Source organism: Podarcis melisellensis, assembly GCF_964234715.1.
Source record: "Podarcis melisellensis genome assembly, chromosome: 1".
Classification (NCBI taxonomy): Eukaryota; Metazoa; Chordata; class Lepidosauria; order Squamata; family Lacertidae; genus Podarcis; species Podarcis melisellensis.
In genome coordinates, this window is record NC_138528.1 from 134,055,256 (window position 1) to 134,066,430 (window position 11,175).

At 42.8% G+C, this 11,175-nt stretch overlaps 1 protein-coding gene across 2 annotated transcripts in view; it reads right to left on the reverse strand.

Moving 5' to 3' along the window:
• Positions 1-391: 391 nt before the first annotated feature.
• The window catches only part of CPS1 (carbamoyl-phosphate synthase 1), a 161,824-nt gene continuing 151,040 nt past the window's right edge, over positions 392-11,175 (reverse strand). For both annotated transcript variants that reach the window (XM_081903146.1, XM_081903145.1), the window contains 5 exons: positions 10,080-10,178; positions 4,620-4,679; positions 3,654-3,766; positions 2,602-2,731; positions 392-812 (listed from right to left, as the gene is read on the reverse strand). In XM_081903146.1, coding sequence (XP_081759272.1) covers positions 714-812; positions 2,602-2,731; positions 3,654-3,766; positions 4,620-4,679; positions 10,080-10,178 — 501 coding nt within the window. In that variant the 3' untranslated portion in view covers positions 392-713. The remainder of the gene's footprint in view (positions 813-2,601; positions 2,732-3,653; positions 3,767-4,619; positions 4,680-10,079; positions 10,179-11,175) is intronic.

Genomic DNA, 11,175 nt, shown 5'->3' on the forward strand with positions numbered 1-11,175 from the left:
TTACTTGAAAGAGTTCCTGTCACATTCATCATATTCAGTAGCAAGTGATTGCAGTATTGCTGAGGTAAATCAAGCAGGAGAAGGCTGATTACTGCCAAGGAGAAGGCAGGAAATTCTTCACAAAGAGCTGTGGTGGGAAGGAAATAGATTAAGACTACATGACAGTTAAAAAAATTCTCTTTAGACAATATTTCCGAGCAACTTCTGAGGTTTGTTGGTTAAAACGTATGTAATGCTGCTATATCTCATGACATTTCATATTTTTATGGTCTTTTCCGGGAAATCATTCCATCGTATGCATAATCTCTGATTCCTAGAAAGTTACCATCTGTAACATAAATGAACTTGGAGATGCTCAGATGCAACACCAAAAATTAAAACCAGACACTGATTTCATACTTTAACATGTTAATCAATTTCAGAATTCTTTGGGATTTCAACTTACCACCCAAACACAATGCAAATGTACTTAGAAGTAAGTCCCACTCTATTCAATGGAATATATCTAAGGAAGCCTTCAGAGGAATACAGTCCAAGGGTACAACCTTTACAAATATCCAGCATTTAGAATATGTGGGTACAAAAGTGTCTCCGAAGTAGAAGACAAATCTTTGACACACAGGCATTCATTGCGGTCATTATCTACAGAACTGGGCAGATGTCATCAGTCGGGAATGTCATTCCTCCTTTCAGGATCAGTGAAGGATGTTATTCTACACTGCTGTGTTGGCATTGAACTGTCTGTAGTGGAAGAGGCTTTTAGAGTCGAGTTTTCCAGAGTATTTGAGAGCTTCGGTGAAGAGCTTTGCCACCTGAAACCAGAAAAATCAAGGCGCTGCTTACATGTTTACAAACCATTTTTAGGGCATGTTTAGCCTGGAGAAGAGGAGGTTAAGGGGTGATATGATAGCCATGTTCAAATATATAAAAGGATGTCACATAGAGGAGGGAGAAAGGTTGTTTTCTGCTGCTCCAGAGAAGCGGACACGGAGCAATGGATCCAAACGACAAGACAGAAGATTCCACCGAAACATTAGGAAGAACTTCCTGACAGTAAGAGCTGTTCGACAGTGGAATTTGCTGCCAAGGAGTGTGGTGGAGTCTCCTTCTTTGGAGGTCTTTAAGCAGAGGCTTGACAACCATATGTCAGGAGTGCTCTGATGGGGTTTCCTGCTTGGCAGGGGGTTGGACTCGATGGCCCTTGTGGTCTCTTCCAACTCTATGATTCTATGATTCTAAAGGATTAATTTAACAAAGCAGGCTGCTGAGAATTAGGCTACATCTAGGCCTCATCTACAGGTTCTTTTATGCAGGTTTATCCATTTTTTAAAAAATCATCTTAATAACTTTTTTTTAATTGCTGATTCAAAAACACACTTCTTATAGAGATTTACAGTCCAATCACCAAGGCTGAACTGGGGGGGGGGTTATTTTGCTGTAGTGATTTGTAAGCAACACATGTTAAGGGCTCAGCACGGTTAAATCAAGTCCATACAACAACAAGACAAATTCCTGCTTCTCAAAAGGTTCAGTTGGACAAATAAGGGAGAGTACGCATCACAGGGCAGCAAATGGAACTATACAATACAAAAAACGTATACTTATATATTTTGGGTATTTATATCCTGCATTCTCACCTTCCAAATCTACTGTATTTCTCAATTCCCCACTCCTATCATATTTAATCATATTTTAGTTCACGTGTTGTGAAAACCAACTACTCATGAGGGGCAGGCTTGCATGATGGGGGAGCTCCCAAGATACCTCCATTCACTGCTGCTTGGCTCAAAGAATCTTCCTTACCAGCAGGGCTGGTAATGGGTATAGGTCAGGCATAGGTCAGTTTCGGTGCTCTGAGCATCTTATTTACTAATCTTAAATTTGGTTCTCTACATTTCTGCAGCAATTTGCAAAATAAAAATAAATCTAAAAAGATCCTCGTGAAAATTCACATACTTTTGGGGGCCATTTCTGCAGTATGAGCGGCTGCAGGGGAGCAAGAGGCAGGGAGGAGGGAGCGAGAGGGGAGCTTTACAAGCCCGAAAGACCTTCTCCAGCTCAGCTTAAAATTAAAATCCCAGCATGGCAAATGTAGTTCCCCAAGGAGCACAGGAGAACATCAGAGCAACAGAGAAGGAAGTCAGGCGAAGGAGGAAGCTTCCTGCTCTCTGCTCCTGCTGCTACTTCTGCCACCGCCTCCCAGAAAATTGTCTTGTTCTAATCTTTACAACAGCCCCGCATATAGCAGGCTGAGTTTCAGGAACAGAGGCTTTTGCCTAAAGCTAGCTAGCGAGATTACCAAAGAGATTAGATCTGAACTACTAACCTCTGGACTGCACTAGCTTTTATGTATATGGATCTGCTGAAAACCAGCAACCCTGCTTTCATTAAAGAATTGGCCTTAGAACTGCAACAGAGACACAAGAAAGAGGCGCTGCCTATGAAGTACAACACAGATGACAGGAAATGTCTTAAATCAGTGAGCTGGATGAAGCTTAAAATAGTTGGCTTTCAAACATTAATTAGGGCTTTAAAATGGGCCTTAACCCCAGTCATGCTAAAAATCAACAACCTGATTGTGGGAAATGGTGAGCAATATACCTGCAAATTAGTGAGGAGAGAGAGACCACTGTCAACAGCTGTCCTGCGGATCACATAATTGTCATGGACAAACTTTGTGTTGTTATTGGGAAGGTTAATTACCAAGTCTATGCTCCCATCTTTGATGAGCCTGAAATGAAAGGCACAAGATATTTGTGTAAAAATAAAAGATAACGAAGTCCAGCAAAGCAAAATAAGGTATTTCCACCGCCGCCCCCCCTCCAATATTCCATCAGCACAAAACTTTGTACTATGTAGGTATTTTGCATCTCTAAAGCTTGGTCCAAAGGCGTGAGAGCACCTTGAAGCTACCTGCCTACCATTCCGATGAAGATGTTCAAACTTAAAAGCAAACACTGTGAGACACAAGCACAGCAGTGAGTGGAATATACGAAAGATGCATGGAGTCTTCTGGGCCGTATTCAGCTCTGCACAGGATTGTGCTTCCGCAGCCACTACCAGCTCAGCAGCAGCTTAAACTAAACTAATCCGTATGATCAGGATGAAGTTCATATGCCTGCAAAGCCAACAGGAGCTGAAGGCGTTCAAGATTCCTCCAGGTCCTGATCCCGCTCTCTCCATCTTAATTTTTTTTTGCTTTAAACTACACAGGACCCCACACAATGTCTGGCTGTAAAACATTCATCTGGAAACAGTGCTCCTCTGTCGTCTATGTGCAGTGGATAAAATAGATTTTCCTGATATGACAAATGAATTACAGCCAGGCTATATTCCAGCTTGCTCACTTGTGTTAATAACATCACATCACTCAAAACTAAAACTTGTCTTCCATGAAACAGGAAACTACAAGCTGTGCGGAAGAAGAGTTGTGATGTCACAAAAACTTGCTTTTCCATGTGTATACAGTTCACACCAGTTGAACCCTGTGTTGGGTAGGCCAGTGAGCCAGCTGGACTACTGTCAGGCAACAGAGGGAAGGTCAATTTCCCAGCTGAAAGTGGGACAGCAGGCCCAAAAATAACATGTCCAGAAGCCCAAGATTATTTTCTCAGATTCCACTCCCCTTACTGCAAATTTGCTGAAAGTCTTACTGTTGGATTGGAAGGAGTGTGGGGTCCGTGTTTTCCTGTGATGGCCACGCGACTGGAGACACGGGAATGCCGTTGGCATTGAGCCACCGAGAAGTTGCTTCTGTAGCATAAAGCTGCAAAGCAATAAAAAGACATTTGTGTTATATAATTAATCAAAAAACAGATCTTATCTTAACAGTTCTGTATGTGGCTGACTAAAATAAATAAAATGCTTCCTATTGACTTTCAGTAACATCACGGGGGGGGGGGTAATAAACTTACTTAGGTATATGTGAACTGCAGTTTTCTCTCTTTAAATGCCCATGTTAAAAAAGAAGATTCTTGTAAGGTGATGTCACAGACCTAAGTCTGCCTGGTACAGTATATTGGACACTGACCACCGTGGGGAAACTTGGTAACTTATGCCTAGTGACCTCTGCTTTGCATGGAGCTTAAAGAGCCAGCAGCAAGCAGGAGACTTTCGACCATTCTAAACTTGGTCTCCTCATGGACCTCCTCCTCACCTGCTGGACTCATTTTCAAAATAAATAACGGGTCTCAAAATATTAATGAAACTGGGGTGTTACCAAGGGCATGTGTCTCCTGTTCTGTGAACTTGGTTCCCTTCTCTCTAGGTAGCATCTGGTAAACTAACCTATATGTGTCTGACAGAACATAATTGCATTGCAAGCTTCCTACCCTGTGAATGCCAGCCAAAGAAGTGCAGCAGGGACTGAAAAATGTGCAAGGACACATTTTATTTTATGAGACTATTATGGGGCAGAGAATTACAGGATGTATGGCTGTTGTTGCTTTCAGCCATATGACCCCTTTACTCTTAGAAAATTAGGGTCTGGTTGGCACGCATGAATTGCCAGTAAAAAACAAAGCAACACACGCAACATGCCTGCCCATACATGGTGACGTCTTAGGTTTGCTTGAACACAAGAGGTCTCAGCTTTTCATACACACACACACAGACAATACCTTAAAACCTTGACTATGGAGCTGCTCTGCTTCATGGAGGAATTTAGGACGGAAGGAAGGCTGAAAGAACAGTGAAGAAAGTGGGTCTCAAAGCCATGTTTTGCGCAGTAACATCTTCTTCCCCACAGATGTGAAAGTGTTTGCGGAGTGGATGTTTCACAAGATGCATTAAAGCTCTGCTATTATAGTGGGGCATGTAATAAAGCTCTGTGTTAGTCTTGGACATCTCCCTCTTTTAAAAGTGAATGTCACAGAAAGCTATAAAGGGCATGAGCTTTCTTGCAGTTGGCAAGTTCTTGTAGATTAACAAGCTTCAAAGGCACTGTTTGCCATGGAACTGAAGTCCATATCTCGCCAATAAGTTGGATTCCCCAGAGTCTTAACACAGCACACTGCCTTTGAGGGTTTTATAGCTGAGGAATAGGATTACTGAACTATGAAGTGTCAAATTCAGCAACTAGAGAAACAAAACTTGCAAGCAGGGCAATTGATGTGATATGGGCACGTTTGCATGAACAGGTTTATTAACAAGCTTTGCTTAGTCACATTTTTGTGTGTGTATGTGCACAATTTAGAATTTTTAATCCTGATTTTTACCAGTAATTTGGGGAAATGGAGGAAGGCTAGTTGTGTGAGGGCAGGGGCATGAGAACAGGGACTCATCTTGAGTAAAAACCCTCTTCTAGCTCCCAGACATCAAACCTGGGCAGGATTCTCTCGACCTTCATTGCAGGGGGTTGGACTATATGACCCTTGGGTACCTTCCAACTCTAAGATACTATGATCATGAGAACTGGAAACTTGCTTTTTCTTTTAAATGAAAGTTGAAAACTAAAGGAGGCTGTAGAATGAACCCGGTCCTGAATTGGAAGCTATATTGTAGAAAAGCTTTTTGAAACAGTTTTCTAAAGAAAATAATATATTCTGAGGGATTTCTTCTTCATGGACTTTAGAAAGTTTCAGTCACGATGCATGAAGCCCAGTGACAACAGAAGACGAGAAATTTAGTTTGTTCTCTTCCCCAGAAGTGCGGTACAAACTTCCTGGAGGTTCCAGCTCTGAACGCAACAGCTATTCTCTGGCTACCCACATGAAACGCTGTTGTTTCCACTCTTGCCATGAAGCCAGCAGTGATAGATGGGCAGAGAGTGGTGGAGGAGGATGGCAAAGATGCAGGCAGAGCTGGTAATTGGATGAAATGCATGCATAGAATGGACCACCTTCCACAACAGTCCTCCATTCAAAATAAAATGAAGACAGGAAGGATATAATTTTACAACCTAGTTATGATTCAATGAATTCAGCTTGCAGCTTAGAAATAACATTCCAATAAGAATATATTGATACTGTGGGAAATTTAGCATTGGCCAGTTGAAAGGCAGCAGATGTTATCATTATTAATTTTTATTTATTAATGTTTATTGAATTTATATACCTCCCTATACCCGGAGGTCTCAGGGGAGTTCACAGATGTTGTCCTTCAAGGGGAAAGTACTTTCCATGTGTTAGTCTACAACGGCTTTTGACCAACAAAGAGTCAGGATTTCACAAAGCCATTTGTTTTTTCAAGCTAGCGCTATGGATTCTTTGATTCTGGGAGAGGTCACACTGACTGAACAACCCTGAAGAGTCGAGCAAGGAGTTTGTGGTGGAAAAATGAGTCAAGCCATAGCTTCAAGGTCCACAGTCACTGAAAAGAACTTCATGGGAAAAACCATTTCTGCTCTCTACATTAAGTGGAAAATACAAATATCCAACCTGACAGGCTTGGCAGCTTCCCTGCTATGGAATCGCTGTGCCTTCTGGTCAGGGGTGTTGGCTTTCACAACAGTATTATAAACTTCTATCAAACATGTACTGAACACTTGTGACACATAAAACAGGCTCTCCTCGAAAAGAAATTACAGCTGTCAACCTTCATCTGAGCTGCCCTAGATGTAAAAGCTGATTGAAAGTACCTGAGCAAGAAACCATTCACTACTAAAAACCATGAAGTACAAGCTTGCTTATTTACAGCAAGCTATCAGGGTTCAGTTTTGAAATGGATTTTCTCATTTCTTTCAAAATGTTTTTCACACTGTTACATAATTAGCCTTTAAAAACAGACACACGTCCTCAGATGATTTTTAAATTTTTATGGACCAATGCCAGTTCAATTAAAGCTAAAAGTAGCAGAGAATATCTCGCCTGATGCATTGGTTAAGAATTTTATTAGATTCAGAATACAAAGCAATTTTTGAGCTAGGATGAATGTGGGATCAGATAGTTCTGATGCAAGAAAGTCCTGATTCTGCACTCAGAATAAATCTACACAGATTAGCCAGTAACTGCCTACATGCACACTGAACGAATCTGTTTTCAAATCATTTAAATGTTTTTGGCGAGTCTTAAGGGCTGAACTATGTGGTACACAAGCAACAAATGTTTGGGTCTCCCAATTTAATTTTCTTCTTTTAAAAGCAGCTTTTGGAGCCCCAGATTGGATCAGAGCCGTGGCACAGAAGGAGGGAGAGGGGGCTGACCCATTTCTTCTGCGCTTCAGTCCCCAATGCAAATTCCCCCGCAGGGCTGCTAGCTATGGAGAAGAAAACACACCAATATGGCTCTGAGGAAGTGGTTTGGAAAGAGGCACACCACAAAGACTCTAGAGCACAAAGTGTACCTGCCACATCCCATAATATATGGTTGCATTTTCATATTGACATTAGCACCTTTCAGCCTCTCTTCCACTTCCAGTGCTTGCATGAATGTTGAGATTCTTGCTTACATTTGCATTTCCCACTAGTAAAAAATAAAAAAGAATAAAGGGACATTGGAAGGGCCCCAAACTTTTTTTTTTAAAAGGAAAGAGGTCGTGTCACGGGGAGAAATCCTGAGCCAACCCCCATCCAACTCCTATGCTGCAGCTCTGACCCAAATTGGGGCTCCAACAGCTGCTTTCAGATAAAGAAAATTATGCTGGGAAAGGATTTATAACCAAGGCGTCTTCACCAGCCATTGTTTTTAATCTAGAAAGTTGTTTTCTGGGTGCCTAATTCTGCAACAGTATAACAGTGTTCACAGTCTGGATCCTTCTCTTTAGCACTGGACTGAGGCTACCACTCTCAAATGCATAGTTCAACGTAAGGAAATTAAATAGGACATTTCCTTAGCATTTCAATCTATTCTAGCTTCCAGTCTTATGCAAGCTATTCTGTTTATATCCCACCTTTCAATATAGAATTCTGGACAGTACATATGTACACACACACTAACTATATTATACCTACACTTCACAGCATGTGCCCAGCAAGTTGCACTCTCCTACCAGGCGTAATTCACTGCATGTAAATGATTGCTGGGTTTTAGTTGAGAAGTTGCTAAAAGAGGTAAGCTGGAGCAGGCTAGGTTTTGGGAAAAGTTTTTTGTAGTAATACTACTTGGGCACCATGCTAGCAGCTACGGAATAACCTGTACAAGTGAACACCGGCCAGCTATTCTGAAAACCTATCACAATGGAAGGACGGTTCCTGGGAAACACATAGCAGGATGGTGCCCGTCATGTGCTCAGAGCATGCATGCTGAGGGGACAGGAGCAGTTGCTCAGTTCCATGTGTGAGCAGTTCACAGATAGGATTGCATAGTCATCGTGAATGTTAACGTGTTAAGTGTATTTAAGGACCAGGTGCTTAGTCTGCGCTGCTCTTCCCTCCAGAGGAACGCAGGAGTCCAAAGGCCACTGTGAACATCCCACCACTCAAGGAAGAGAGCACCCTCGTGAATTCACACACACTCAGAATACGCACAGCCTCATGCAGGAGATTGCCAAGAATTGGTCTCTGTGATCTGGACCTAAAAATAAAGCACTCCTTGGATGCTCTCAGCATTCTGTGATGCTCAGCATTTCTGCACCGCAGCTGTAAGACAGATGCACTTCTTCCCACAAGCATTACTAAATAGCCCAATCAGGAAAGGGAATTAAAAGAGCCATTCATCTAATGTTGTTTAATAGGAAATGCAAGGTTCCAGCCAAAAATCACTTCATTAGCATTGTCGGTCTCTTTCCCCCACCCCAACCTCAAAACCATCAAAATGGAATCATCAGAACCTTCTGGTGCAAATCAGCATCATTATTGTCATTTGATGAGACATACTGATGCCCCTGACCACTTCGGTTCAATAATTCAAGGGCACTATTTGTATTGAACGCAACTGAATTTGCAAGCATATTGGGAAGTGGGGAGGGGCAGCCTGGTGGGTTTGCCCTGAGTAAGCATTTGCAGAAGCCACCACTGTGCCTGACCCAGCAAAGGAAGACCTGGGGAGCGTTTCCCACCCAGGCTGCTCTTGAGGAGGGGGCTCTCGAAGGGTTCACGTGGCCTGGGCTAAGTTGTTTTCCAACACTGGCACCTTGGGGTGAAGAGCTGGAAATAAATAAATCACCACAAGATTTACAACAGCTGAACTGCTCTTTGGGATGTGTTCAAGAAGGAGACTGAGAGGGGAGCAAGGAAACAGCATGGATTTAGCAGAGGCCAATAACATCTGTTCAGCAGAGCACACTACAACATATGGCACAGCCCAGAGTTTGTAGGGATATGAATATCTACCCCACTCTAAAGTGCTAAACAGCGAAGAACAGACACAAAGCCAGAACTATTTTTGCCCCAAGAACATACCCGTTTGTAATCAAAGCTGGCAGTAGAATTCATTTTCCATGTGTAATAGTAGCTTAGTAGTGTCAATTCTCTTCCAGGCACCCCCGCTGCCATGACAGTATTGCCTCGCCCCACCCAGCATGGCAGTTCTTGACTAAGACCTGCTTTCTTAGGTTGAAACTTGTGGGCCCAATTCCCACACCCGGTCTCAGCATCTGTAATAATCATTCACAGCCTGAAAAGTCGGTATTGTTTTTAATTATTTTCTTATTGACTTTATGCAGGCCGTAAGCTTATTACAAACACAGCGGGGGAATTGCGAAAAGGCCATCAATTTTTTTTTATGAGACCCCAAGAATTTTCTAATCTCAGATGTAGTGACTGATCATTTGGGGAACAGACACACAGGCCTTGTGGAGATTTATGAACGTATCATACTTCTGTGTCTCCTGCTTGTAATTACCCCGAGGCAGTTAAGGAGCACTGCAAGAGGAGGGGGTGGCGGGGAGGGAAGTCTCCTTGAATTTATTTCTTTATTTTTGGTTGTGCTCCTTTTATTGTCCTGAAATGAAGGCCTGATTTAGAACTTCAAATGCAGCAAAGGAGTGAACTCAACGTAGCGCTATGCCAAGATCCACCAGGACAAGCATTGGGGCAGGAGAGGTGGGGAGAGCAAGCGCAAGTCCCTTGGCAGGGCTCCCACGTCCATTTGAATAGTGCAACCTGAATTTTCCAGCACGTAACTGAACCCCACCAGAAAATAGCAACAGTCTAGAAATGACCTTGGAAAGCTCCCATGCCTTTTCTGCAGTATCAAACTCACCTGGATTCCAAGCAGAATTCCCTTCTGTGGCAGCTTAAACCCAGTAGACAGCATCGCTTTAAGGAAGGCAGAATGGATATTCTCCCCAAAGCAGGCCACCTAGACAGTGGAAAGGTTAGAGGGGAGGAAGGAAAGTGAAAAGAGGATTCCTGCTGGATTACGGACAAAATGAGTACCCATTTGAAGAAAAGGGAAGAAATGTTCTTCTCCTAGGAATCCTAGCCTCCCCTCCTTCAACAGTTCTTCCTCTCTTTGTCAGGAGCCAGCAGGGAAATGGCAGATCAGCACAGACAAATCTTATATTTTAATTAAGCAATAATGAAGGAATAAGCAATGCTTTACTCTCAAATAGCACACCATGGAGCAACATAAATGGATCCTGCTATGAATTATGTGGATGCCAAACACAGCTTCTGGTTCACACAGTATGCATGTGTTCTGCAAAATGTTCATAATACTTAATGCTTAAATAACAGCAAGGGTTATAAACGCTACCCTGGGCCCATCAATGAATGCTACAGCTTGCAGTGGAAACACACAGTTGCTTAGCATGAGTTTCTAGGCATTTCCTGAGGATTTGTGAAACCAGAGTATTTAAGTACACAGATTTTGACTGGAACACAGCACACAGCAAGAAACATCTGGATACTATATAGTTTTGCAGGCCGTTTCCTAGAGGTTGATAAAACATGGGATAAGGATTAGTCTGCCAGATTAAGGTAGCACAGGGCTGGAGCTAAGAACTAGGACCATACAGGTCCCAGAGGGTGATGAATGTAGAATGGATAGTTGCTGGACAAAACAAAGGTCGAGGGGTATGGCTTTTCCCTTCAAACCTGCACTGATGAAAGCACCAGGGAGCAACAAAAGGTAAAGCGGTCCCCTTTAAGGCCAGATTTTAATGTCTCAGAGACCTCCTAGGTGTCATCATGAGTAAGCATTTCTCTAACTTGTTTGGCATTTCTTCTCTGTTTGGCAACACTTCTATCAAGACGACTGCCTGCTTCCCATTCTTGAGTGCTGCTCAGGACTTCCCAGCAGTGGGAGACTCAAGTCCTTTACAGGAGGGACATGTGGGCCCTCACAATGTCTCTGT